The 26516-nt window shown below is 44.0% G+C and overlaps 6 protein-coding genes across 9 annotated transcripts; 4 read left to right on the top strand and 2 right to left on the bottom strand.

Annotated features, from left to right (window-relative positions):
* The first annotated feature begins 6 nt into the window (after positions 1–6).
* On the top strand, positions 7–11982 carry LOC133847103 (coronin-7). Of its 4 annotated transcripts, XM_062281900.1 has the most exons (15): positions 7–136; positions 3082–3553; positions 3647–3833; positions 4324–4880; positions 4946–5098; positions 5652–6194; positions 6667–6847; positions 6929–7026; positions 7310–7342; positions 7459–7631; positions 8190–9107; positions 9173–9518; positions 10142–10277; positions 10350–10444; positions 10518–11982. In XM_062281900.1, the coding sequence occupies exons 2-15, from the start codon at positions 3245–3247 to the stop codon at positions 10608–10610; spliced, it is 3822 nt and encodes a 1273-aa protein (XP_062137884.1). In that variant the 5' UTR covers positions 7–136; positions 3082–3244; the 3' UTR covers positions 10611–11982. The 4 variants fall into 4 exon arrangements, with proteins under 4 accessions (XP_062137884.1, XP_062137885.1, XP_062137886.1 ...); XM_062281901.1 differs by lacking the exon at positions 7310–7342; XM_062281902.1 differs by lacking the exon at positions 5652–6194 and having other exon boundaries at positions 8–136.
* Positions 11983–13959: 1977 nt separating this feature from the next.
* LOC133847112 (uncharacterized) lies at positions 13960–19137 on the top strand. The gene is made up of 9 exons (XM_062281913.1): positions 13960–14531; positions 14583–15500; positions 15945–16375; positions 16435–16586; positions 16640–16856; positions 16913–17263; positions 17324–18103; positions 18163–18383; positions 18448–19137. Exons 1-9 carry the CDS (start codon positions 14393–14395, stop codon positions 18611–18613), a joined length of 3375 nt encoding a protein of 1124 aa, XP_062137897.1. The 5' UTR covers positions 13960–14392; the 3' UTR covers positions 18614–19137.
* A 94-nt stretch (positions 19138–19231) lies between these two features.
* Positions 19232–22571, bottom strand: LOC133847106 (methylcytosine dioxygenase TET). The gene is made up of 3 exons (XM_062281906.1): positions 22362–22571; positions 20819–22244; positions 19232–20681 (listed from the first exon to the last, which is right to left on the bottom strand). Exons 1-3 carry the CDS (start codon positions 22403–22405, stop codon positions 20175–20177), a joined length of 1977 nt encoding a protein of 658 aa, XP_062137890.1. The 5' UTR covers positions 22406–22571; the 3' UTR covers positions 19232–20174.
* Positions 22572–22684: 113 nt separating this feature from the next.
* LOC133847110 (tRNA (guanine-N(7)-)-methyltransferase) lies at positions 22685–23805 on the top strand. Its single transcript, XM_062281911.1, has 4 exons — positions 22685–22914; positions 22973–23384; positions 23446–23547; positions 23607–23805. The coding sequence occupies exons 1-4, from the start codon at positions 22784–22786 to the stop codon at positions 23709–23711; spliced, it is 750 nt and encodes a 249-aa protein (XP_062137895.1). The 5' UTR covers positions 22685–22783; the 3' UTR covers positions 23712–23805.
* LOC133847109 (RNA 3'-terminal phosphate cyclase) lies at positions 23766–25150 on the bottom strand. Its single transcript, XM_062281910.1, has 2 exons — positions 24997–25150; positions 23766–24937 (listed from the first exon to the last, which is right to left on the bottom strand). Exon 2 carries the CDS (start codon positions 24914–24916, stop codon positions 23831–23833), a length of 1086 nt encoding a protein of 361 aa, XP_062137894.1. The 5' UTR covers positions 24917–24937; positions 24997–25150; the 3' UTR covers positions 23766–23830.
* A 114-nt stretch (positions 25151–25264) lies between these two features.
* LOC133847111 (DNA damage-regulated autophagy modulator protein 1) lies at positions 25265–26483 on the top strand. Its single transcript, XM_062281912.1, has 4 exons — positions 25265–25443; positions 25528–25649; positions 25735–26122; positions 26185–26483. The coding sequence occupies exons 1-4, from the start codon at positions 25379–25381 to the stop codon at positions 26348–26350; spliced, it is 741 nt and encodes a 246-aa protein (XP_062137896.1). The 5' UTR covers positions 25265–25378; the 3' UTR covers positions 26351–26483.
* Positions 26484–26516: the final 33 nt, after the last annotated feature.

Genomic DNA, 26516 nt, shown 5'->3' with positions numbered 1-26516 from the left:
GTTTATGGCATGTTTTAAATCTTACTTGCGGTCACGCTGCACGGCTCCGAAGAAAGCCGATGCAACATTTTATACGAAAATTAAACGAATATTGTGCAGTTGCAGTGAAATTTGGTTAAAAGGGCGTGCCAAAATCGTGAGTTTTTATGTGCAAAGTGAATTTGTTATTGTAATCTTTAAGTAACAAAAACTCAATAGCATTGCTAATTTATTTTGTATATCAAATCGCATCTGAGGATGCGTCTGTGACTGTGTATGTGTGTGCAGTTTTTTTTTTTGCATGTTTGCATATAGAAGTGTATGTGTGTGTCTGAATCGGGTGCAAAACTGCTCCTTTGTTTGCCCAGAACGCAGCGTCGTCGGCTCAGCTTCGTTGTGTGCTCTTGTTGTTAGTGTTGTTATTGTAGTTGTATTAAAAAGGGTGTGTGCCGGCTGAAAAAAAAAACAAACAAGCCCAAGCTCCTTTTACTACCACATCCGTTTTATGCTACACACTCACACACCCAACATAAAACAATTGTGCATAAACAACAACTAATTAATTGCACGCATTCGCTGAAAGAAAAAACTAGAAAGTAACAACAGGCATTAAGTGCATTACAAGCGTTGGCAAAAAAAGAAAGAAAAAATGTCAATAAATGCATATGCAACAACAAACACGTAATGGAAGCAACCACCAGGAGGCCGCTTCACCTCTCGCCACTCGCCTCGCCCTCTCCATCACCCTCGCTATCTCTGTCCAACTGCCCGGTTTTGTCTAGTGGTTGAAAAAGCAAAACAGTAGCTCAAAAGTGTTTGTAAAAGCTGCCTTTGCCTTGCCTTACCGTACCGGTGTATGCTTTATATGCCGGTGTGCCGGCGTTGCCACCCACCCCCAACAAAGCTTTTCTATTTGAACACACACACGTAGTCGAATGCGGCCCCCGCAACCTACACACATACATATTGCTATTGCACCCTGTGTGTCGAAAGAAAAAGGGAGAGAGAGACCCCCAGACGCGCGCACACACACTAACATAGACAGTTTGCACTCTCTCGCTTGCACGCTCTCTTTTTCTCTGTTTGGCTCTAGCTATTCCACTCCCTCGCTCTCCCTCTCGCTTGTGCACGGATGCTGTTTTGTGTTTGTAGTACGGCTACTCGCCTGCAGGTTGCGCTTTGCACTTGTGTATGCGCTGCACTTGTATCTCCCTTTTTTGCCAATGCTTGTTGTCCGTTCGTGTCGTTGTTGTTGTTGTTGTCCACCCCACTTCCGTCCACAGCAGCCTGTGCGCAGTTTTCTTTCTTTTGCTATCGTTGGTTTTTCTAAATCACTTGACCCGATTACCTGGTGGCTGCAACACCACCACCACCACTAGCAACAGCAATGGCAACAGCAGCAGCCGCCGCAGCCAATGATGGTCATTTGTTTTGCCGCTTTCTAACGAACCAGTTGAATTTGCGCACGCGTCGTTTGCCATCAACTGAGCACAACTGTCTCTACTTGTTGTTGTTGTGGCTGCAGTTGTTGTTGTTGTTACTGCTACTGGCCGCTAGAGCTGTGTGTGCTTGCTTCCAATACATTGAAGCTCTAGTTGCCGTTATTGTTGTTGTTGTTGTTGCTGCTGCTTTTGCTATTCCTGCTATTGGCCGCAAGCTGCGCTGCACTTGAATTTATACGCTGTCAGCGCAAACAACAGCAAAAAACACAAGCAGCACAAAAAAAAAACCAAAAAACAAAGTAAAATAAACAACATACAATTGAAATCAAGAAAAAAGTGGTTGGCAGGCACTTTCCTAGATACTTTGCCGTTCAAACTCTGTATCTTTTGCAAGTGCAACTCTCCTTTACGAATGTATGCGTGAGTGTACGTGTGTGTGTGTGTATGTGCGAGCGAGTGTAAGGAGTGCACCGAAAAGCATAAACAGTGCAGCCCATCATAAGAAAAGTGCAGCCCAACAGCGCGAAACATAAAAATAATATTGCAAAGTTTTTCAACAACAAAATTTCACGTTAATTCCGCGCTGCAGTATATGTGTGAGTGTGCGTGTGTGCGTGGTTTTCTTATATTGTACGTATGTATGTATGTATGTGTAGCAGCAATTTCTCTAGACGCCGTCGTCGCATGAATCATGCCCAGAAACGGAACTAAAAAATTTGTTGCCTTATTTGGTATTTTGCTGCTACTAAATAGAGTAGCTGAAAAAAAAAGAGTAGCGAAAAAAATGTAGTAAGCTCAGCACGCAGGTCCACAACGCTAATAGCTCGCATCGATGTGTGTATGTGTGTGTGCGTGTGTGTTTGAGTGTATTATTGCAAGTGAGGCGTGGCACTTGTTTATTGTGCTTACAAGTGGCCAGCAGCAACAACAATAAAACCACACTTGATTTAGCACTATTTTGCCGCATACCAAAAAGCTTTCTTTGCACACACCGGAAAGGACAGCAACAACAACGGCAAACGAAAGACGCTGTGTGCTTGTGTGCCTGTGTGTGTGTATGCGTGCTTTAAGCTTATCCGGCAAAACGCCGTCAATCGGTTAATCGGCGCATTTGGCATTCACCGCATAACAAATTGCAATGCCAATTGTTTTTGTTTCTCTTGCTATTTGTGCTTTCTCTTTTTATGCGACAAAACGAGACGTATGCACAAAGCGCGTAAGTGTGTGTGTGTGTGTGTGTGTGTGTCAGAGAGTGTTTGTATGTATGTGTGCAAGTCCTCAATAATTGTCGCCAAGTGCAGTTGGACAACAATAAGTCGCAAGCAGAAGTTTCGCAGCAGTGGCTTCAAGTGTGTGAGTGTGTTTGCTTGCTGTGCGTAAGTCTGTGAGTGTTTGCCTCTGCGTGTGACCGTGTGTGTGTGTATGTGTGTGTGCGTGAGTAATTCTTGTTATTTGAAGTGTGGGCGTGACAGGCGCATTCATCATCATATCACTAAACGAAACGGCAGCTTATCAATTGATGAGTGTATGTGTGTGTGTGATGCGTTGGCTGATTCATTCGTTGGCATGAAAAGGAGGGGGGGGTTCAGATTGCGATAACTAAACATTGCTTATTATTTATTTGTTTATTCATAGCAATATCACATTTTCCCATTTGCAGCCGCTAAACCGCAAAACAAAACAAAAAACACTACAAATAAGAATAAATAAATAAACGTAATACAAACAGAAGTGAAGAAGCAGCAGCAGCGACTGGTTCGAATAAAGTCAGTCCGACTATTTGATACTCTATATCAATACACTCATACACACACAGAGACACAATGGCGTGGCGCTTCAAGGCTTCGAAGTACAAAAATGCCGCGCCCATTGTGCCAAAGGCGGAGGCGTGTGTTCGCGAGATTTGCGTGGGCAGCTATCAGACGTATGGCAACAATATCGCCGCCTCGGCCGCCTTCATGGCCTTCAATTGGGAGCATAGCGGCGCCAGTGTTGCCGTGCTGCCGCTCGACGATTGCGGACGCAAAAGCAAAACGATGCCACTGCTCCATGGACACACGGATACGGTGACAGATTTGAAGTTCTCGCCATTTCACGATGGCCTCTTGGCCACAGCATCGCAGGATTGCCTGGTAAGTAAGAGAGCAAGAGAGAGAGAGAGAGATAGAGATCTCGACTTTTGTTGGGTGGCAACTCTATTTAATACCCTTACTTGCTTTCTTTAGGTAAAGATCTGGCACATACCGGAGAAGGGCTTGGAGCAGTCGCTCTCCGATCCCGAGGCTGTCTTCTCACACAAGCAGCGACGCGTTGAGACTGTCGGCTTCCATCCCACGGCCGATGGTTTGATGTACTCCACAGCAGCGGGTTGTGTGGCTCTCTTCGACATTGCGACCCAAAAGGAGATTTTCTGTAAGTAGAGGAGATTTTCCTAGGTATCTAAAACCTTTCAAACAACTCGAAAACCAATTCAAGCTAGTTTTTTCTCTCCGTCTGTCCGTCTACATTAAAACTAGATCTCTGATGCCTTAAAAGTTACAAATTTGGAGACAATAGTCGATAGGCTGCAAAAGACAGCGTCTTAAACGATTTAAGCAACTATCAGCCGTCTGTCTGTCTGTCTGTCCACCTAAATGAAAGCTTAGAACTACGTTGCCTTGAGAGTTACGGTCACCAAATTTGGAGACAATACTCGAGAGGATATTTCACTACTGAAGAAACATTCAGAGGCGATGTCATAGTGAATATTTTTCTGTGCTTCTGCCATCCAGCTGTCTGTCTGTCCGTTTATATTAGAGCCTTGAGCTCAGCTGTTTTGAAGTTTAAAGCCTCTAAACGTTTCTTGATTTTATATTTAAGCAAAAACTACCGTAATACAATAATTTCTCCTTCACTCTGACAGCCAACAATGAGCATCCGGAGGTCATCCAGTCGGCCAGTTGGCGCGAGGATGGCACCGTTTTGGCCACCAGCTGCAAGGACAAGTGCGTGCGTATCTTTGATCCACGCGCCGAAGGCTCGCCGATACAAATGCTCGCCGAATCGCATCAGAGCATCAAGGATTCGCGTGTCGTTTGGCTGGGCAATCAGTCGCGCATTCTCACCACCGGCTTCGATGCGGCACGTTTGCGTCAGGTGATCATACGCGATATACGCAACTTTAATACGCCCGAGAAGACATTGGAGTTGGATTGCTCGACGGGCATTTTGATGCCACTCTTTGATCCCGATACGAATATGCTGTTCTTGGCCGGCAAGGGAGATACGACCATAAACTATTTGGAGATTACGGACAAGGATCCGTATTTGATTGAGGGATTGCGGCACACGGGCGAGCAAACAAAGGGCGCCTGTTTGGTGCCCAAGCGTGCGCTCAAAGTGATGGAGGCCGAGGTGAATCGTGTGCTCCAACTCACCTCCAACATGGTCATTCCCATTATGTATCAGGTGCCGCGCAAGGTGAGCGATCGAATATCTTAATTGAATTCATTTGTTTACGATATTCTCTCTTCCATTCATCTTAGACCTATCGCGATTTCCATGCCGATCTTTATCCCGAGACAACGGGCTACAAGACGGAGTTGATTGCCAGCGAATGGTTGGTGGGCACCAATCAGCCAGTGCCCAAGATGAATTTGGATCCGGCGAAGCGCGAACATGGCGATGAACCTATTATCGTAAGTTGTTTCCAGCCAGCTACTTAATTGATTGATTTGTATTTGGGGTTTACTTTAAGTGGTTATCTGTACGATAAGATTACACACAATTCTGGGAATTCTATTTACAGTTGGGGGCACAAAAAACTTTCCATTTCAAGCGGGTTCAATTTTTGTTGAAGCAATTTCATGGAATTGTTATACATGCTATTCGAGAAGAGTAGAAATGAAAGCAACTATGTGAATTGTAATTCAATTTCACAAGTATCTAATACTTTGAATTATATAGTATTAAGGAAAGAAATAGTATATTAAAATACCATTAAAAATAAGTGAAATAGGCGACAATTAAAAGCAATCTTTGTAGTTTAAACTTCATTAAGTTAGATTTTAATTTTAATTGTAGAGCACATAATATAGTATTAAGGAAAGAAGTGGTATATATGACGTAGTCAAACTTGTTAAAGTTAAAGTTTTCATTTTAAGCAGTTCTTTAGACTAATTTAAACATTCTTTAAATCGCAAGTTTCGCTTTGAGTTAGTTCTATAATCAATCCCCATCCTCATAACCCAGATTCATCGCGGCAATCTGAGTGATTTCGTTAAGAATCTTGAGAACCAGCGAGCAAAGGGCAAGTGCCATGTTGTGATGTTGCGCAGCAAGTGCGATGAAAAGAATGGCAATGGCAACAATGGGAATGCCAACGGCAATGGCAACAACGGCAATGGCAATGAGAGTCACAACAACAGCGACTCGTCGAACAACACGAAGAAGAACAACAGTCAGGAGTGCAGCCTCAGTCAGAGCGAATTGATACGCAAATTCGAGGCGAAATATAAGACAGACTCCGAGAAGGATATTGTCCATCAGGTGGATGAGAAGGAATCCCCCACCGAACACTCGACGGGCAGCAGCGAGGAGGCATCCTCGTCGGCAGGATTGGACACCAATTCGGCGAGTGGCAGCCACTCGCCACCGAAGCCAATGCCACGCACATCGCGCAACAACTCGCTGCCGGAGGCAACCACGCCACAAGGCAGCAGCGGTGGCGACTCCGCCGGCGAGGGCAACACACCGCGTCCAAGGCCACGCACAACGGCAGCCGCCGCTTACAAGGTGTCTGCTTGCCTCTCGATTGTTGTCACGTTTTCGGTTGCTTATTTGAATCGATATAATTTTCGTTAATTTTGTAGTACGTTTGTTACTCGTTAGTCGTTACTCGTTACTTTAATTTCGAGTTGATTGCTCAATTCTCGTTTATTTCATATGGTTTTTCGTTGTTTAAAAAACAAATTTTATAGTTCGTGGCATATATTTATTGTGTTTTCAATACCCATAGAATTTTGTAGTCTCATTTTATATATTTATTTATATTTTATACTACTTAATTCCCATGTTGAATTTATTGCGTATACGCTTTGATTTGTATGGTTAATTTGTTTCTGTTTCAAGCGTTTTATTCTTATTTATGTATATTTATTATTACTTTTAATTCATTATTTAATTTCGGTTTTATTAGATTCAACTTTTATCTGCCTGTCTATGCCTTAATCAATAACTTAACAAAATTTCTTCTTTTGTCGAATAGCCTCGCCTTGGCCCCAAACCATTTTCGAGCAACACTGGCGATGTCTCCTTTGACAAAGTGTTCGCCGTGCCCGTGGCGCCTGGTTCGCATGAGAATATATCGAGCGTGGGGCAAGAGAACTGCAGTGAAACGCCCACCCAAGGCGCCAAACCCGATCTCATTGTGGAAATTGAAATAAAGAGTAAGTACGACGAACTAACGAGTAGCGAGAAGCGAGTAACGATTACTATTGTTCTTTTTTTTTTCCTTTGTTCTCTTGCAGAAAATCACGAACGTGAACCAAATGTTGCTGGCAATGGCAATGGAAATGGCAACGGGAACGGTGTCCAAAAGTCATTGACTACTTCGGAGCGTCGCAAGGTAAGTTTGAGTAACCTTTTCACTTTGAAATCAATTCCTTTGAAGAGTCTTGAAAACAACGTTTAACTAATCAACTTGAACTCTTGAACCTCTCTTACATGCCTGTGCCAAAATTCGTTTTCTACTGTTCTCACTCGTTTCGTAACTTTTATGTAATCAAAACTAACACTCCAAAATACAAAAATAATTCCACTCCTGCTTCCGTGTTCTTCTGTGCTTTCTACTACTGTCTACTTTACATCCCGAATCAACAACAAACAACTACAACAACAACCAACTATAGTCCTCGGCTGACGATGACGAGTCATCAGATAAGGTCTGCTATGGTTGCTCTTTTTTTATATTCCCCACAACTAAAGTTGACCAATACCAATGCTTACAAATACAACAACCAAATACATTCTTGTGTCCTCTCATTTTTCATATATTTAGATATTCGAACAGAACTCTGAATCATCAGAGAACTCGACGGAGGGCGAGGATCGTACAGATGCCGATTTGCGACGCTTTTCGGCAGTGCGCAGCAGCATTGCAGAGCGACGTCGCGTCTACGAGAGTCGCTCCAAGAGTCAGGTGGACGAGAAGGCTCAATCGCCGGTGCCACTGTGAGTATTCGTTAAGAGAATGATAAAAGAGAAACGCGTAAATTATTCAATTATACACTCAAAAGAGCTAACGGATTACTCGTTACTTAAGTAGCGAGTTGATTTTACGGTATAGGTTATTACTCGTTACAATAGATGTGGAATTTGTTACTCGTTGCAAAAACTAGATTATTAATAATTATAAGATTACGATATGTAACAATTACTCGTTGAGAGTACAAAGAGTAACGAGTAGTTTATTATTATTGACAACGGATAAATATAAAATGAATAGTATTAGTAGTAGGTTATTACTGTTCGCCACGGAAAGTTAGAAGAAATGTGATGATTACTCGTTGAAAGTTCAACGAGTAACAAGTTTATTATTATTGACAACGGATAACTATAAGATGAATAGTAACGAGTAGTTTATTACTATTCCCAACAGACAATAATATAATGAAGAGATGCATCGATTACTCGTTGAAAGTTCAACGAGTAACGAGTAGCAACTTATATGTACATTCGTTGTTGCTTGCTTTTAATTAATTTTCTTCATTCCTTTTCTGCTTTGCACAGTCGCCGTGAGAGCTCGAAGGTGGAACCCCTAAAGCCCAGCGGCAACAGCAACGTCATTCCCTCGGCCGGCATTGACAGCAAGCGCATCTCGGTGCCCGAAGGCAAACTCCTGGAGGAGCATCGACGTGGCAATGGAGCAGCGGGACTGAAGAAGTCGGCAACGGAGGCGGCATTCAGTGCGGCGTCAACCAAACGCACATCGACCGTGTTTGGCAAGGTGTCCAAGTTCCGGCACTTGAAGGGCACGCCCGGCCACAAGTCGACACACATTGAGAACTTGCGCAATCTGAGCCGTCAAATACCCGGCGAATGCAATGGTTTCCATGCCAATCACGAGCGTGTCGCCGTTCCGCTCTCGGGACCTGGCGGCAAGATTGCCATCTTTGAGCTGAGTCGACCCGGCCGATTGCCGGACGGTGTCATTCCATCGCTGGTGAATGGCAGCAACATTATGGACTTTCAGTGGGATCCATTCGATGCCCAGCGTCTGGCGGTGGCCTGCGACGATGGCATTGTGAAATTGTGGCGCATCGATGAGGGCGGCCTGAGTGAGCCAACGAATGCGCCGCAAGGCGAATTGACTGCGCATCTGGACAAGATCTATTTCATACGCTTTCATCCACTCGCTGCCGATGTACTGCTAACGGCCAGCTATGACATGACCATCAAGCTGTGGAATTTGCGCACCATGCAGGAGATGTGCACCCTGACCGGCCACACGGATCAAATCTTTGACTTTGCCTGGAGTCCATGCGGCAAACTGGGCGCCAGCGTCTGCAAGGATGGCAAAATACGTGTCTACAATCCACGCAAATCTGAGACACCCATCCGTGAGGGCAACGGTCCGGTGGGCACGCGTGGAGCACGCATCACCTGGGCACTCGAGGGTCATTACATTGTGTGCACCGGCTTCGACAAGTGAGTTCAACGAAATTGCAATAGTTTTTAACATTTAGTTAACATTTCATTGGTTTCTCTTATAGGGTATCGGAGCGTCAGATTAGCGTGTATAATGCACAAAAGTTGACGGCGCCATTGAACACGGCCAGCTTGGATGTATCACCATCGATTCTCATACCGTATTACGATGAGGATAGCTCCACATTGTTTGTCACCGGCAAGGGCGATTCCACCATCTATTGCTATGAGATCACCGATGAGGAGCCATACATTTGTCCGCTGTCGCATCATCGCTGTTCGTCGTTGCATCAGGGCCTCAGTTTTCTCACCAAGAACCATTGCGATGTCGCCAGCGTGGAGTTCTCCAAGGCATACAGGCTAACAAACACGACCATCGAGCCGCTCAGCTTCACAGTGCCGCGCATTAAGGTAGGACCACATTTGATTTGATTTCTCTCCGAGACGATATAGCCAGAGTCTCAAAGACTATAAGAGATAAAGGCTTGTTATGTTTGCACCCATATCAAGTTTTGTCACGCCCATTTCTGTCTCCAGAATTGAATACTAAGCGTAGATTTAAATCTAGAGTCACGATTTTTGATAAACACAATCGTAACTAAATTATTTATGAAAATTTAGTTGCAATCGGATAAAAATTGTAGAAGTTATTAAAAAAAATACTGTTCTATGGCACAAAATTGCTACTGCAATTGGTTGTTAGATGCTTTGGCTGATAATCTAGTATATTTTCTACTCGATGGTATGTTTTGTATGTAGTCAATCTAGTATATTTTCTACTCGATGGTATATTTTGAATGTGCATGGTGCAATCTGGTATATTTTGTACTCTATGGTATATTTTGACTGCAGTACTATAACGATATACCAAATACAACTTTTAGTATATTTTAGTATTGCTGCAGTATATTAATTTGGTATATTTGTAGAATATGGTATTGAAAATGGGTAGCAGGTATCTCAGGTAGCTTTCGTACGTGATTCTTAACTCTATATATTTGATGCCTTGTTTTCTCTTCTCCCACCGCCCGCAGAGTGAACTGTTCCAGGATGATTTGTTTCCACCCACTCGCATCACATGGAGCGCCACGCTCTCGGCGGATGATTGGTTTGGCTGCAACGACAAGGCCGCTGCCAAAGTCAGTCTCAAGCCGGAGGGCATGGATACGCGTAAGTCTCTCTCTCTCTATCTTGCTGTCTCTGTCACACACTTTCTCACTTAAAATGTATTTGTTTCTCTAGTGTCATCCATACAACAAGTGCCAGCGGCAGTTAAGAAACCGGATCACTCCCAATTCGCCAGCAAATCCGACTATGAAAGCAATAAACAACAGGAGGTTAATATCTCCCTCTCCCTCTCTCTTTCTAATACGTATTACTAATGTGTTGCTATCTCTATTTTTCTGATAGATTCAAAAATCGGTTAGCGCGCGCATGGAGTACACAACCAAATTGGAGCAGGACGAAATGGAGGGCGTCGATGAGAACGAGTGGCAGGAGTAGCGCCCAGGCAACAACCATAAAAACAACAAGAACAACAACAACACATAAGCTATATTATAACATATACAACACTCATAGATAAGTTCAGCTCTCTCTCTTGTATATGCAAACAATTTGTGTGCATAAATTAATCACAACACAACAGACACTACACAACACCCACACACACACACACACACACACACACACACAGCTCGAAGGACAGACAGACAGTCAGATGGACAAGAATTTGATGGTTAGGCAATATTTTAAGAGCACAATGCTCAAGGACATTCTTCCTCACTAGACAGAGCTAGCGATAGAAAGAGAGAGAAATAGTATGCAGTGCTAACTGGTTGTGCCAATGTGTCCTGCCTTCCTTCCTTCCTAACCACCCCACCACGCCCCCTTAGGATCCCCCCACTGCAGTTGCTCAATAATTGCCAAATTACAAAGGTTAAGCAAACGTTTTTATGTAGTTTTTTTTTTACATATTTTATATACAACAATATATATATGTATTTAGTATATATATATTTAATTTCGATACCTTTTGTCGCATATTGTTTTCGTGTGTTTTTTTTATGTGTTTGTTTAAGTAGTTAGTCCAAATTAGTTTAGCATAAACATCATTTTAAACACTTATCATTTTCTATATGATTTTCGCTTAAGTTTGTGGCCATATAAACGAGGATATATTTACATAAATGTATTTGTATAATTATCTAGACATATATAGATATATATTTATATTTTAGAGCTTTACAAGTATTTACCTCTCTCAGTCTATTTCGATATGTGCTCTCTTTCTCTCTCTCAAATGACAATTTATAAATTATATAGTAAATTTTCGACTCTGGCAAAGGGAGCAGCTCAGCCGGGACTACACACACACACACACACACACACACCCAATAACACACGCATACACACACGGTTTTACACTCCACTCTTTATGATGATGTATTTTATAGCATATACTATAGAGGACAAATTTTTTATAGCAGTTTGACGCTTTACGTTTTTTTTTTTTTTTTTTGTTAGTGTTTTTTTTTTTTTTGTCTTTCTAGTCTTTGTCTTTATTCACTGCTTCCTTGCGAACACGCATAGATACCCTGTAAAAGCGATTGACAACACAGAAGAAAAGAAACAACAACAGTAAGAACATGACAAGAACAGGAAAAGAGAAAGAAAACAATTATAGAGACTGTGCGTAAGCCAATCAAGCGAAGAATTTGTTAATAACTAATTAACCTAAACAGTATATACACAGTATGCAGTATACACAATATCAAATCAAATACTTAATGTAACAACTGAATCAAAAGAAGAAAAAAACAAAACAAAACAAAAAACAAATACAATTATGTAATTCCAAAATGTAAAACGAAAAGACTTGCGAGCAAAGCGCATCCGTGTTGCCATTTAAGAAAAACAAAAACAAAAACAAAAAAACTGAAAAAGATGCAAATTTGTGTGTCGAATAAGACTAGAAACTATATAACAGATACAGATACAGATACCGATAACGATACTGAATACACAATATATAGAACCGATACGATATACAAAACATAAACTTACATATATACAAATACGTATAGCATTTTGTACTTGCAATAGTTATATCTATATATTTATATAGCATATATATTTTGTATACAGCAACAACTGATGAAATAATTCGACTGATTCGACCAACAACATTCTCGGGTAATGGCAATAGAGCTAGGCCTAGTAGCTATATATATATATATGTATATTCTATCTATATATGTATATATAGTTCAAGTGACCATGACAGACAACAACACAACAACATAAAGAAAAGAGATACAGAAAACTTATTCCAATTCAATAACGTTGCATTTACTCACAAAAAAGAAATATTCACAAAACAAAAACAAAAATAAAAAAAAGAAAACTCGATACATTTCCGGGGGCATTTTCATGTTTCAAGATGATATTAGATTGTCAAAAATAAAAAGCGAAAAAAAAAAATACTAGTACTTACAATAATAAAAATGAAATGATAAAATATACCCAAAATTTATCTAGCATATGATAACAATAACAATAATAATAATAGTAATAATACTAATATCTATTATGATGTTCTCTCTCTCTCTCTTAACGCATTAACAACACACAAAACTATGCCAATCTCTCTAGATTTTCTCTTCAATTCCAAAATTCTGCGTTCATTTCCCAAACTGTCTTAAAAAAAAAAAGAAAACCTCTAAAAGCAAAGCAAAAACAAAAAAAAACAAAAAGAAAAGATAACTTTTTGTATTTCGATGAAATTGATGCTGATTTTGTATTTATTAGCCATATATAGATGTATATATCATATACGATATATACGCATACATACAATACATTATATACAACAACAACAAATATACATATATTTATATATGCATATAAATATATATTTAGGTACATACATTATTCTTTTTGAATGTCTCTCTTATTTATATTTATATATATACAACAACAACAACAACAAACATATATACAAACATTTTTGTAATAATCGCAATGATATGATATAATACCATGATATGAGAATGACGATGATGATATGATCTTAACGCAAAGATAAGAAAAGCAAAAGTAAATGAGAATATGGATAGAAAGAGCGAAAGGCGAGAAAACAACAACAACAAAGCATACACATTATACAATTTATTTTACAGTATATCCGATATATCAATACTCTAGCCCTAAGAAATAACAGAAGAAAAACAAAAACAAATATATTTATATACATAATTAAATAAAATAATAAAAAAAAAACAACAAAAATGCAATACAAAAAAATAACCATAAACATTTGCGTATAAATAATTATTACCCAAAAAAAAATTATATCGAATTTGTGGATAAGGATATACCTTAAAAATTAATCACTGATTACAGTTTATAAAGGTGAAGGGACCTCCAGGGTACACAGCTGTCGAGTAGACGCGCAGAGAATAGAAAAAAGTAACCATAAACATTTGCGTAGTAATAATTATTAAAAAAGAATCAGATTGAATTTGTGGATAGGGGAAATACACCTCAAAAATGAATGACCCCCAAATTGAATACATTTTAAAAAGGTGATAGGACATCCAGGGTACACAGCTGTCGAGTAGGCGCACTGAGAATAGAAAAAATAACCATAAACTTTCTGTATAAACAATTACTAAACAAAACGCAAATCGAATTTAAGGCAAACATTCCATAAAATCAAATTACTGCTAAGATGAATACAGTTTAGGAAGGTGATAGGACCTCCAGGGTACACAGCTGTCGAGCAGACGCGCAAAGAATAAAAAAAATGATATCTTCATAGTAATAATTATTAAAAAATTATTAAAAAAATTCAGATCGAATTTGTAAATAAGGCAAACTTACCATAAAAATAAATCACTGCTAAGCTGAGTACAATTTAGAAAAGCGAATGGACCTCCAGGGTACACAGCTGTCGAGCAGACGCGCATAGGATTGTGAAGAAATTCCTCGCCTCGATGTGCTCTCAAGGCTGCTTGTAGCTAGGACAATCCGTTGCATATAGAGGGCGTATGTCAGTGTCACGTGGGTAGCTCTGGCACCTTTTGTTTTCGTTGCCAGGACAACGGCGAGCAGCTGACCCGGGAGGAGGCGTCGGGGCACAGGGGACAGGGGAAGTGGGAGTGGGGCATCGAACAAACAAGAAGCTTGCGCAATGCAAAACACAACATAGCTCACGCTGCTCTCTGTTGCATTGTGTCGCGTAGGTGTCGCGTTGCGAGACGCAACGTCTCGTTTGAGAGGAGATGAAGTTTCTGCTGAAGAAATGTTTGCGCAAAAAGGCGCCCGAGATGAAACCGGGCGCCATACTCGATGCCGTCATCTCGCAATCCTCGGCCACGGCCTGCAAATGCCTGCTCTACAAGCTGGCCGACTACAAGCGTGGTAAGTAGTCCAGTCCAGGAAGTCCGCTGCTAGTACTGCATTCCCTTGCAGGTGGCGATCTGATTGATGCCATCAATACGGGCGGCTTGATTGCGGTGGAGCAACTGATACGGGAACAGTTTGGGGTATTCATGTACAATGATGGCAAGGGTCAGATGATCAATCGTGCCGAATTCCTGCGCTGGAAGTACCGCGATCACACCGAGGTCACTATACCGATTGAGGCATCGCTATCGATCCACGATCCACTGGGCAAGTGGGAGGATCACAAGGCCTGCTGGCAGATGCAATATCGTGGCGCCTTGGGCGAAAGTCTGCTGCATGTGCTCATCATCTGTGACTCCAAGATCCATACGAAACTCGCCCGCGTCTTGCTGCGCGTCTTTCCCAATCTGGCCCTGGACGTGATGGAGGGGGAGGAATATTTGGGGGCCAGTGCGTTGCATCTATCGATAGCGTATAGCAACAACGAACTCGTTGCGGATCTCATTGAAGCCGGGGCGGACATCAATCAGCGTGCGATTGGCAGCTTCTTTTTGCCACGCGATCAGCAGCGCATGAATCCGGCCAAGAGCACCGACTACGAGGGTTTGGCTTACATGGGCGAGTATCCGTTGGCCTGGGCCGCCTGCTGTGCCAATGAGAGCGTCTACAATCTGCTCGTCGACTGTGGTGCCGATCCCGATGCCCAGGACTCCTTTGGCAACATGATACTGCACATGGTTGTCGTCTGCGACAAGCTGGACATGTTTGGCTATGCCCTGCGACATCCCAAGACCCCGGCTAAGAATGGTATTGTCAATCAGACGGGTCTGACGCCTCTCACGCTCGCCTGCAAGCTCGGACGTGCTGAGGTCTTTCGTGAGATGTTGGAGCTCTCGGCTCGAGAGTTTTGGCGCTACAGTAACATCACTTGCTCCGGATATCCGTTGAACGCGCTCGACACGCTGCTACCGGACGGACGCACCAGTAAGTAATGTTCCATTTCCCTACACCTGAGGGTATCACCTCAACGAATTCCTAAACATTGCAATGAATTCCTTAACATCTCGGTGAGTTCTTTATGATGTTCGTCGTTGCCATTGATATCCCCGCAAGTAATTAGAAATCCTTGAGTATTTCCTAAGATCTCGGGAGGTCGATTTGATGCTCGTAGGTCCGCTTGATATTGAGCATAAGCCTTGTTGTCTCAGTGCTTTCCTTCCTAGTATAACTGTCTTTGAGAATTCCTTGACTTCCTAAAGAATGCCTTGAAAACCCGATGGTTCCCTTATCTCAGCGACTTCCTTGACATCCTAAAGGCTTCCTTGACATGCCAAGACTTCCTAGAAAGCGTAAACGTTCCCCAGATATCTCCAGTGTATTTTTGAACGGCTCACTGGTCCCCTGAGCATCTCGATTGCTTCTTTGCAGATTGGAATTCTGCCTTGTTCATCATTCTGAACGGCACAAAGCCAGAGCATCTGGACATGTTGGACGGTGGCATTATACAACGTTTGCTAGAGGAGAAATGGAAAACCTTTGCCCAGAATCAGTTTCTCAAGCGACTGCTCATTCTCTCCACCCATTTACTCTGTCTATCCGTCTCCGTGTATCTGCGTCCTGCGCACGATGGCGACGAGGGCGATGACGATGATCAAGGATCCGCACCAGCGACTGCGGCACTCAAGGATGATGACGAAGCCGATACAAATGGGAATGGCAATGGCGATGATTATAATGCGCAAACCGTGGCGCGCTACTGTGCCGAGCTGGCGACGATTGCTGGCGTGCTCAGCTATGTGGTCTTTCAGCAGGGCGATGAGATCAAGAACCAGGGACTTTCTGCCTTTCTCAAGCAGCTGGTGAGCCGGTTAAATCGCAATATTGTAGTTGACGTTCAGTTGATTATTTCGCTACACAGTCCCATGCTCCAGCGAAGGCCATATTTCTGTTCTCCAATCTGTTGATCCTCGCGTGCATACCATTTCGACTCATCGGCGACACGGACACCGAGGAGGCCATTCTCATCTTTGCTGTGCCCGGCAGCTGGTTTCTGCTCATGTTTTTCGCCGGGTAAGTCGAGCTGCGATCTAGGGGATATTATTTGCTTAGTGGGTCCGTTGCAGTGCCATTCGATTGACGGGACCTTTTGTGACCATGATCTATTCTATGATCACTGGCGACATGTTCACCTTTGGCATCATCTATTCGATTGTGCTGTGCGGCTTCTCGCAGGCCTTCTACTTCCTCTACAAGGGTCATCCGCAGGTGCAGTCGACCATGTTCAACACCTACACCAGCACCTGGATGGCCCTCTTTCAGACCACCCTAGGTGACTACAATGTGAGTGCGATTAACTTTCTATCTACTACCACACTGATTATCCTTCTGTTTTGCAGTATCCCGATCTCAATCAGACCACATATCCGAATCTCTCCAAGACCGTCTTTGTCATCTTTATGATCTTTGTGCCGATTCTACTGCTCAACATGTTGATTGCCATGATGGGCAACACTTATGTCACAGTCATCGAGCAGTCGGAGAAGGAGTGGATGAAGCAATGGGCCAAAATCGTCGTCACACTCGAGCGTGCTGTGCCTCAAGCGGATGCCAAGGGATATCTTGAGGCCTACTCCATACCGCTGGGTCCGGCGGACGATACGGGCTTCGAGGTGCGCGGCGTTATGGTCATCAAAAGCAAGAGCAAGACCCGAGCCAAGCAGCGCAAAGGCGCTGTCTCCAACTGGAAGGTGAATACTTAAAGTACTGCAAAGGAATTTATGGTGACGTTCCTTTTCTTTTTTTTCCAGCGAGTGGGACGCGTTACGTTGACGGCGCTGAAAAAACGCGGCATGACCGGCGAGGAGATGCGTCGCCTGATGTGGGGTCGTGCCTCCATCTCCAGTCCCGTGAAGGTGACCAAGCAAAAGCTCAAGGATCCCTACAATCTGCACACCGAATCCGATTTCACCAATGCCATGGATATGCTGAGCTTTGCCAACAATCCGGCCTCCAGCAATGGCGTCCAATTGCGCACGACAACGACAACAGCTCCAGTGGCTGCTCCTGCTCCGGATCCATTTCGCGAGCTAATCCTAATGTCGGATCAACGACCGGATACCCACGATCCGCACTATTTTGCCGGCTTGCAGCAGCTGGCCAACAAGGCGTTCGATTTGGTTGAACAGACGCTTAAGACACAACCGCAGCTAGCCAAGAAGCCTGCGGTGCCTCCTGTTCCCACTGTTCCCACATCTCAAGCGCCAGCTGCAGCAACAGCTGCTGCGGTTGACGCTGCCGCTGCATCGCCTGCCTTGATCATGCCCATGCCGGGTAATCTAACCAACTTGTTTCAGGATCCCAAGGACATTGTGGACCCCAAGAAACTGGAGGAGTTCATGAACATGCTGGCCGAGGTCGAGACGGAGGAGAGCGACAGCGGTGGTCCCATTCTAGGCAAACTATCCCTGGCCAAGCGCACGCACAATGCGCTCTCTAAGGCGGACATTCAGCGGGCATCGCATTTCGATGGCAAACCTGCCATGTGCTCGGTGTGGGGACAACAGTTGCCCGAGCTAGACCTGGAGCCGGTAAGTTCCGGACTGTCCGAAAACAAATCTACCTTTACTTAACGTCCTGGTCTGGGTAGGGCTTTAACTTTGAGGAGGCTGTGGCCGAGGAGGTGCTTACCATTGAGCAGGAGGCCGAGGTGGAGACCGAGGACGGCAACGGTGGCCAGGACAGCGAAGATTTGCCGACCGAGGAGCAGGTGCATGCGACCATGAAGCAGTTCCATCTACGCAAATGCCAGCCAGCTCAGGATGAGGCAGCGCGTCGCGCCAAAAGCGCACGCATTCGCCGGAAGAACAAGTGAGTCCTTGAGTCCTTGCCCACTCCCCATGTAGTTTCCTTTGTCAATCCACTTGGCTTGCAGAGTTTCGCCGGAGGAGAGCGATGCGGAGCTGGAGAGCAAGCGTCAGGCAACGTCACGCGGTCGTTCGGCCCATGGACGCAAGGCAGAGTCGCCACCAGATCCTCTGGAACCGTGGAGCACTCGAGAGCTACAGGACATCAATAAGATACTCGCCAAGAAGAAATAAATGGAGACTTTAGTGCCTCGGATTCTTTTTTGTTTTTGTTTTGTTTTTTTTGCATGTATTTTGTTTTCCGCTTAAACATAAAACTATTAACTTAATGCATGTATATCAATTAAATTATTAATTAATTATCTTCGGCTACTTGCACCAAAGCTTGCACAATAAAAAATCCCACTTGCAACAAGCTGCGGCTCACATAAAAATTTATACAAAAACTTGTTCTACGAACAAGAAAATAAGTATCAGGAATCGGGAGTCGAGAATCGAGAGAACATGCAATCAAAGTTGGGATTCGATTGTTCTGCACGTCCTACATCGAATAAAAACACAAATACTTGTATTTCACTACATAAGCACGAAAGTGGACAGAATTTGTTAGACGGCAAGATACCCCGTATTTTTTCAAAATAAACTCAAGTCAAAGCCGTAAATAAACTTTCTGCTGAATTAGACAAATACAATAGACTCGTTTTACTTTTCAAGTACAGGGTCTAAAGCATTTTATTGGTAAATAAGTCAGGTAAAAATTGGCACACTTAGAATTTCTAATTGATCAGAGGCTAGTTAAAGAATATTGAAAAAAGAAGATAAATAAATGGAAAAATATTGCATAATCCAAAAAATCCAATTACATAATCCAAAAATTGGCATTAAATAATTTAGTGAAAAATAAATAAGCAATTGTATAACCTATTGTATAAATTTCCATACGTGTACCTAATTTACTGTCCACAAGTGTTGTGTTTAAGGGGTGTGGGGTGGGGGTGAAAGGGAAGAGGGGATGATGGAAGGGGTTTGTTACTATTATAAATATATAGAGATTGTTAAAATTATGCGGTGAAACCTGTTGGCAGCGGAATGCTCCTCCTCAGCTATTTTGTTTGTTCGCTATTACAATTTAGCATATAATTGATAATTCGACACACACACACACACACCCACACACACACTTACACAGTGTTGGTTAACTTAGGCGAATTGTTTTCTCTGTACATTGGCAACAGTGTGTGTGTGTGTGTGCGTGTGCGTGTGCGGTTGAGTGTGTTGGGCAGGGTAGGCAGGCAATTTGTTCAATTTCTTTATGATATGTACACACTTCCAAGGGATGGAGAGCGAGAGAGATAGAAAGATAGAGAGAGCAGCACTACCGCTGTTCAGCTTCACTTTTCAATTTACACACATGAGAATAAAGTTTCATTGCGATATTCCAGTTAATTGCTAAACTAATTCCGTTTTGCTTGGCGTCGTCTCCTAGCTTCGATAATTGATGAAACCAAGAAGGACGACAAAATCGAAAACCCCAATATAAAAGAATCTCTCTTAAAAATTGCCTCCCGATGCTTGGATATGGATTGCTAACGGTCACATTGCCTCGACGTTTGTTGCGTTTCTTAAACCTATTTTCAATTTGTATAATATGCTTACAATTTAGCTGGTTTCTGTGTGTTTGTGTGTGTGTATGTGTGTTTTTGGGGTTTCTTTCACTTTTGCACTTACAATTAAAGAATTCTTGTTTTTTTGCTTGTTATTTACTGCTTACGTTTACACTGGGCTATTTAGGGTTTTACCGAAAGCCACCGCTCAGCGTTCGATCGCTGGTTAATGCTGTAATTGTTTGCGATTGCGACTGCTGCTGCTGCTGTTGTTGTTGTTGCTGCTGCTGCTGCGCTTGCGTTACGTTTTGCGACGCATTTGCCGCCGTCGCATTGATAAATATCGGCGTCGCATTGTTACTGCTGGCATTGGCTGCATTATTTGTGGTCACATTGGCCGCATTGATGTGTATATGTTGCTGGTGTTGTTGCTGCTGTTGCTGTTGTTGCTGCTGCTGCTGCTGTTGATGCTGCTGCAGTTGCTGCTGTGTTATCGCTGTGGCATTTGTTGGCGTCCCACCCAGCTGCAGTATCTGTTGTGCCGTCAGCAAATGCGTCGGAATAATCACCTGCTGCTGCTGCTGATGTTGCTGCTGCGCCGCTGCTGCTGCTTGCACGGCAGCAACTTGCTGTTGTTGCTGCTGCTGTTGTTGCATCTGCATGCGCAGCAAATGCAATTGATTCGCATTGATGGCAATCTAACAAAGAATGAATAGAACATTAATATACATAAACGATGTTATCGTAATCTGTCGTGACTAAATTAAGTAAAAAGAAAATCCCTTCGGGTCATTTAGTCAGAACAATCCAGCTTTTACTTAGATAGTTAACTTACGGGCACATTTGTCAGCTCCCCAGTTGGCGTCACCACCTGCTGCAGCAGTTGAATTTGTTGTTGCTGCTGTTGCTGATGCTGCTGTTGTTGCTGCTGCTGCTGTGCCAGATTCTGCAGCAATGCCGTCTGCTGCTGGGCAGCCGTGCTAGGCGCCGGCGTCGCTGTCAATTGGCCATTGGGACCAGCGGTGAGTATTAATTGTTGAGTCGGCTGCTGCGTAACAATATTGAGACCCAGACTATTCTGTTGCTGATGCTGTTGCTGCTGTTGTTGCTGCTGCTGTTGTTGCTGATGCAATTGCTGCACCTGCTGCACCAACTGATTCGGCTGCTGACCGGGCAACGCAATAAAATATTGCAACTGTTGCGCACCGGCGCCCTGCTGTATGATTTGCAACTGTTGCGGCTGCTGTTGCTGCTGCTGATGATGATGCTGTTGCGCCGTCAACTGTTGCAGCTGCCCGGCCGTATTGCTGGCCGCTGCCGCCGCCGCAAACAGATCCGTATTGACAGCGCTATACCCCAGGACTTCGGCCGTTGACTGATCCAACTTGAGGCCACTTGCAGCTGCTGCCGCCGCCGCTGCCGCAGCAGCAGCAGGTACAAAAGTCGCCGTATTGGTTGTGCTATTGTTGCCGCCGCCACCGACAGTTGCAACCGATGCAGCTTGAGCGGCTGCCGCAGCGGCCGCTGCTGCTGCTGTGGCATTTGAGCTGGCATTTGGCTCTTTGGTGGTTTTCTGTGTGGTTGACGGTTTGATCTCCTCGCGCGGTACAATATCAATCAGGAAATCAAACTGATCATAGTTGGCAATCGCCTGAGCAATATCCGAACGCTGCAGCGTGCGACGTCGACTCTCCTCGGTGTGCACCCAGGCACGCATGGTTAGCTCCTGTATGAAATACTCACAGGCCTTGGCAAAGAGTAGCGGCGCCTCACCCGCTATCATTTTGGCATTCTCATCCAGTTTCATGATCTTCTTGATGCGTGCCAACGGCAGCACCTGATGCTTAGCGTCCACCTGTCCGATGCCGTTCACCTCGCTCAAAATGTTTGGCCAAAAATTGTCGATGGTGGGCGGCGGTTTGCGTACAATTTGAACGCGTGCCGCTTTGCTGGGTTTCTCCTTGGGCGTCGTTGGCGTTGTCGTTGTTGTTGTGGGCGGCGTTGTATTCGACGACATGGAGGTGACAACGGTTACGCCTGCTGTTGTGCCGCCTTGCGTTCCATACGTTGTAGTATTGCCGCTCCCGCTATTCGTTTGCATTTGCATTGGCATCGCAAGCTGTTGTGTGGTAACTATCACAGCATTGGGACGCCGCAGTTGCGGCGCTGTTGATGGCGATGTTTTGTTTAATGCCCCCGAGCCCAGCTCCACTTTGATCGGTGTCACAGTGATGGTGTTATCAAACATTGTTGTGGCATTGCTATAAGAACACACACATATATGTACATACAATAATAACACGCAGCAAACAATAAACAAACGCTGTTTAACAAAAACATCAATGTACAGCGCCGCGACTCTTTCGAGACAACTTTACCTATTTGGCGCCTTATTTGTGCTGCCATTGTTGGTGGCGTACATGGCCAGAGTAGCTGCCAGTTGTGGCACGTTCTGCGGCTGCGATTTCTTTCACTTTGCACTGACACCGTCACAGGCAATGGCTTTGAAATTGCACTTTAAATCTGAAATTTGTGTGGTTGGTAAATTTCGCAAATGCGTAATGCATACACAATGCGTTAGGGATGGCAACTGTGATGGCACTATGTGACCGACGCTGGCAAATATGTTGAATATACCAAACACCACATACCAACAAACTGTTTGCACAGCTCACTCTGGTCGCACTGCCAACGATAGGTAACTGCCGCTATTATCGATAACAAACACTACTGCATGTGTAAAGCACATTTTGTTGACAATACAAATTGCACTGCAATTAGTTAGGAATTCATTGATTAAATGGTAACCAACAACCAAGAGCGGGAGCGCGAGGTGTTGTCCTCTACATCCGCTGTCACTGGACTGCCACAGAAGCGCTACTATCGCCAGCGCGCGCACTCCAATCCCATAGCCGATCACAGCTTTGATTAGTGAGTAAAAAAATCAAATAACCATGTAAACAAAGTTAAATATAGCTTTTTATTGCAGTCCTGCACGGCCCCAGGATGTCGACTGGCGTGCACTGTATCCCAATATAGGCAGCGAACAGCAAGTGGAATTTGCTGACATTGGTTGCGGTTATGGCGGCTTCTTGGTAACGCTGGGTGAAATGTTCCCCCAAAAGTTGTCCATTGGCATGGAGATACGTGTCAAGGTGTCGGACTATGTTGTGGATCGAATTGCGGCACTCAGACTAAAAAGCAACGAGACCTCAGGATATCAAAACATTGCTTGCATACGCACGAATGCGATGAAATATTTACCCAACTATTTCAAGAAGGGACAGCTGGAGAAAATGTTCTTCCTGTATCCCGATCCGCATTTCAAGCGTGCTAAGCACAAGTGGCGTATCATCAATCAGGCGCTGCTCTCCGAGTATGCCTATGTGCTACGCAGTGGCGTGAGTTTGCAAATGTACGCATTACAAATGGATTTATTATTAATGTGGTATTGTTTTCTAGGGTCTGGTCTATACAATGACGGATGTGGAGGATCTACACAAGTGGATTGTCTCACACATGACACAACATCCGCTGTACGAGCGATTGAGCGAAACTGAAGCTGTAAGTTGTGTTCCCCAATAGTGCAGAATCGTTTTTCTAATTTCCCTATTTTTCATTAGAACGAAGATCCCATCACTCCCAAGCTATATCAGAGCAGCGAGGAGGGCGCCAAGGTGGTGCGCAACAAAGGGGATCATTTCTTGGCCATATTTCGCCGGCTCTAGTGCAACAGCAACAACAAATATATATGTATAACAAATAATATATATATATATATGTATATAAAGTATATATATGTATATATTTTAACATAAATAATTTAAGAGTACTACAAACAGTCTTGTTACACATTATTAAAATGTCCCAGACCCTCGCAACTGACAAACGTCTGACCAAAGTCACCATACTCAATGTTAAATTTCACGCCAGTCATCTGCTCCGCCACATAGATGGCAGTGCGTGTGTGCTTGGATAACGCACATGTGCGCATACGCGAACAACCCTTAGCCAAAGCCATAAAAATGATCAACTGATCCTGCAGATGCGCATCAACGCAGACCTCGTTCTTAATGTATCCGGCCAGCTCGCACGACGCATTCGAGCCAATCATATGACCATCGATGTTCTTCTCGCCCACTGAGCCAGCGCCGAGCACGCAACCGGTGCTGGTCAAAGCGGTCAATATGATGCCGGCTCCATTATCTCGTGCACGATCCGGTGTGTGCTTAAACACCTGAATGTTGCACTGATGATCTGGCCATAGACGATGGATTTCACGCTCCGCCGAATGCTGCAAGTCGTAAGCAATGAATTTGGGCAAACGACCCGCATAGTAGGCAGCACCTTTGACTTCACGAAATTGTCCGAAATCCATGAATTGAGCTGCTGTTAACGGCTGCTGCAACGGTTCCACGTTGAGTTGACAACGTCCATTGCCCCGAGGATAGAAGCCGTGGTGCAAGACCTTCAGTTCCATAGCCGTGTTGGCAGCAAAACGCTTGAGGTTGGGTAACAGCACCTGCTGCATATACTCCACCTGGGGTGAAAAGGCGACATTTGTGCCGCCAGTCACATCAACGCGTGATGAGCTATTGGCAAATAACAGCACCGGCATCACCATTTGATAGATTAACGTTATGCTGGCCGCTGTGCGTGTGTCCACCTTGTACATGCCGCCCTCGATGCGGCGTGGCGTAAACTCCAGCTCGGTGGAGAGCAGCGCATCGCCATTTACATCGGCTTGTGAAATAGCTCGCAAGAGATGAACGCCATGCAAATGCTGATGTGATAAACCGGGTTTAGGTCGGTTAGCACGTATCTTGACCACACGCACCGGACGATTGAGTATAACACTCAGGCTGATGGCATTGCGCAGCGCCTGACCGCCGCCTTCCAAATAGGAGCCGTCGATTTCCACAAAGTTGCTCATGCCCCACAGTCGTGTTGTTGCCTGTAAGTGCATCGAGGCATTATTAAATGGCCACACACTTTACACATTACACTACATACCGCTTTAGTGGAGAGATGTTTGAAAATGTAGATTATTTTTTTATTTTTCGGGATTCCTATTGTCAACGCTATTTCCGTACAATTTGAATCATAAAGTCAATTTCGTTGACGGTTTTGTTATTGTTATTGTTGTTGTTGTTGGGGGGACTGCACAGCGTGACCGCAACTAGCAATTCAAAATGTACTATCGGCATCTTGCAGACAAGGCCACACTGCGTCGCTCTATCGATTGCATATCGAAGCAAGTTGGCAGCACCACACACTGCACTACCGTTGCAGCAGCAACGACGAACACAGTGGGTGAGAGAACCAATCAAAACACTGCGTTTTTGCGCATTTGCAATATATTCATATACAACAACTGTGCCGCTTGCCTAGCATAATGTCTAGGGTTTATTTACTGCCGGTGGCAGTCTTTCTAATATTCCAGGTGACATTCCTGGGCACGTAAGTCGTCATTAGACGAGAATCCTTTTCGTCCATTGTTATCATCTTTTATGAACATTAATTGTATGTACAAAATTTTAATAGTTATATTGTGGCTGTGCTCGAAGGACATGTGGTGCCCACAGTGCCGTACATCAGTGATGCAGCCACCTATTCGCCTGAAAGCTGCATATTTGGTCAATTAATTAACATCGGCAGTGTGCTATGTAAGTGCTATCTCTCTCACTCTCAGTCTCGCATGACTCATGTGTTGATAATGCTCTTCTGATTGTTGTTGTTTTTTTTGTTTAGTGGGAATCACCATTTATATACGCTATCGCCATGTGCTGCAATTGTGCGAACACAATCCAGAACTGGGCAGCGTCGTGCTCCGTCACAATCGCTGGGCCTTGTGGTTCGGCATGTTGTCCTGCCTGGGCATCAGTTTCGTGGGCAACTTTCAGGAGACGAATGTGCGGATTGTGCACTTCATTGGGGCCTTCTGCTGCTTTGGCTGTGGCACGCTCTACTTCTGGATGCAGGCCCTCATCACATACATGATTGTACCCATGGCGGGCACTCGTCTGTCCGCCCATCTTCGACTGGGAATGTCCGTTTGTTGCACCATCCTGTTCATCATGCTGGCGGTGACTGGAGTGATGTCGCACATTCTCTTCAATGGACAAAATCCACGCCAATGGTGCGTAGAAAGCGACAGCATTTCAATTTCCTTAAATTCTTAATGGATAATCTTCCCTTCAGGTATCCTTCGGATGGCGGCTGGTATTATCATGTGATTAGCTCCATTTCGGAATGGATTATTGCCACGATCTTTAGCTTTTTCATATTGAGTTTCACGCCCGAGTTTCGTGATGTTTCGCTGGATCATCCGCAGATCTCGCTGCTATCATACTCAATGACTGTATAGAAATCTATGTGATGATGATAATTATGAACACTATATAAAGTTCTTCAATGTCGATATGGATTGCCATTAAGCTTTGCTGCACTCCAAAAAAAAAAAAGAAGAAAAATTACAATACAAAAAAAAAAAAACAGAATACGTTAAACAAAATCAAGCTAATCAATCGTAT

The sequence above is a fragment of the Drosophila sulfurigaster genome, chromosome X (assembly GCF_023558435.1).
Source record: "Drosophila sulfurigaster albostrigata strain 15112-1811.04 chromosome X, ASM2355843v2, whole genome shotgun sequence".
NCBI lineage: Eukaryota > Metazoa > Arthropoda > Insecta > Diptera > Drosophilidae > Drosophila > Drosophila sulfurigaster.
This window is presented reverse-complemented; position numbering and strand designations above follow the sequence as displayed.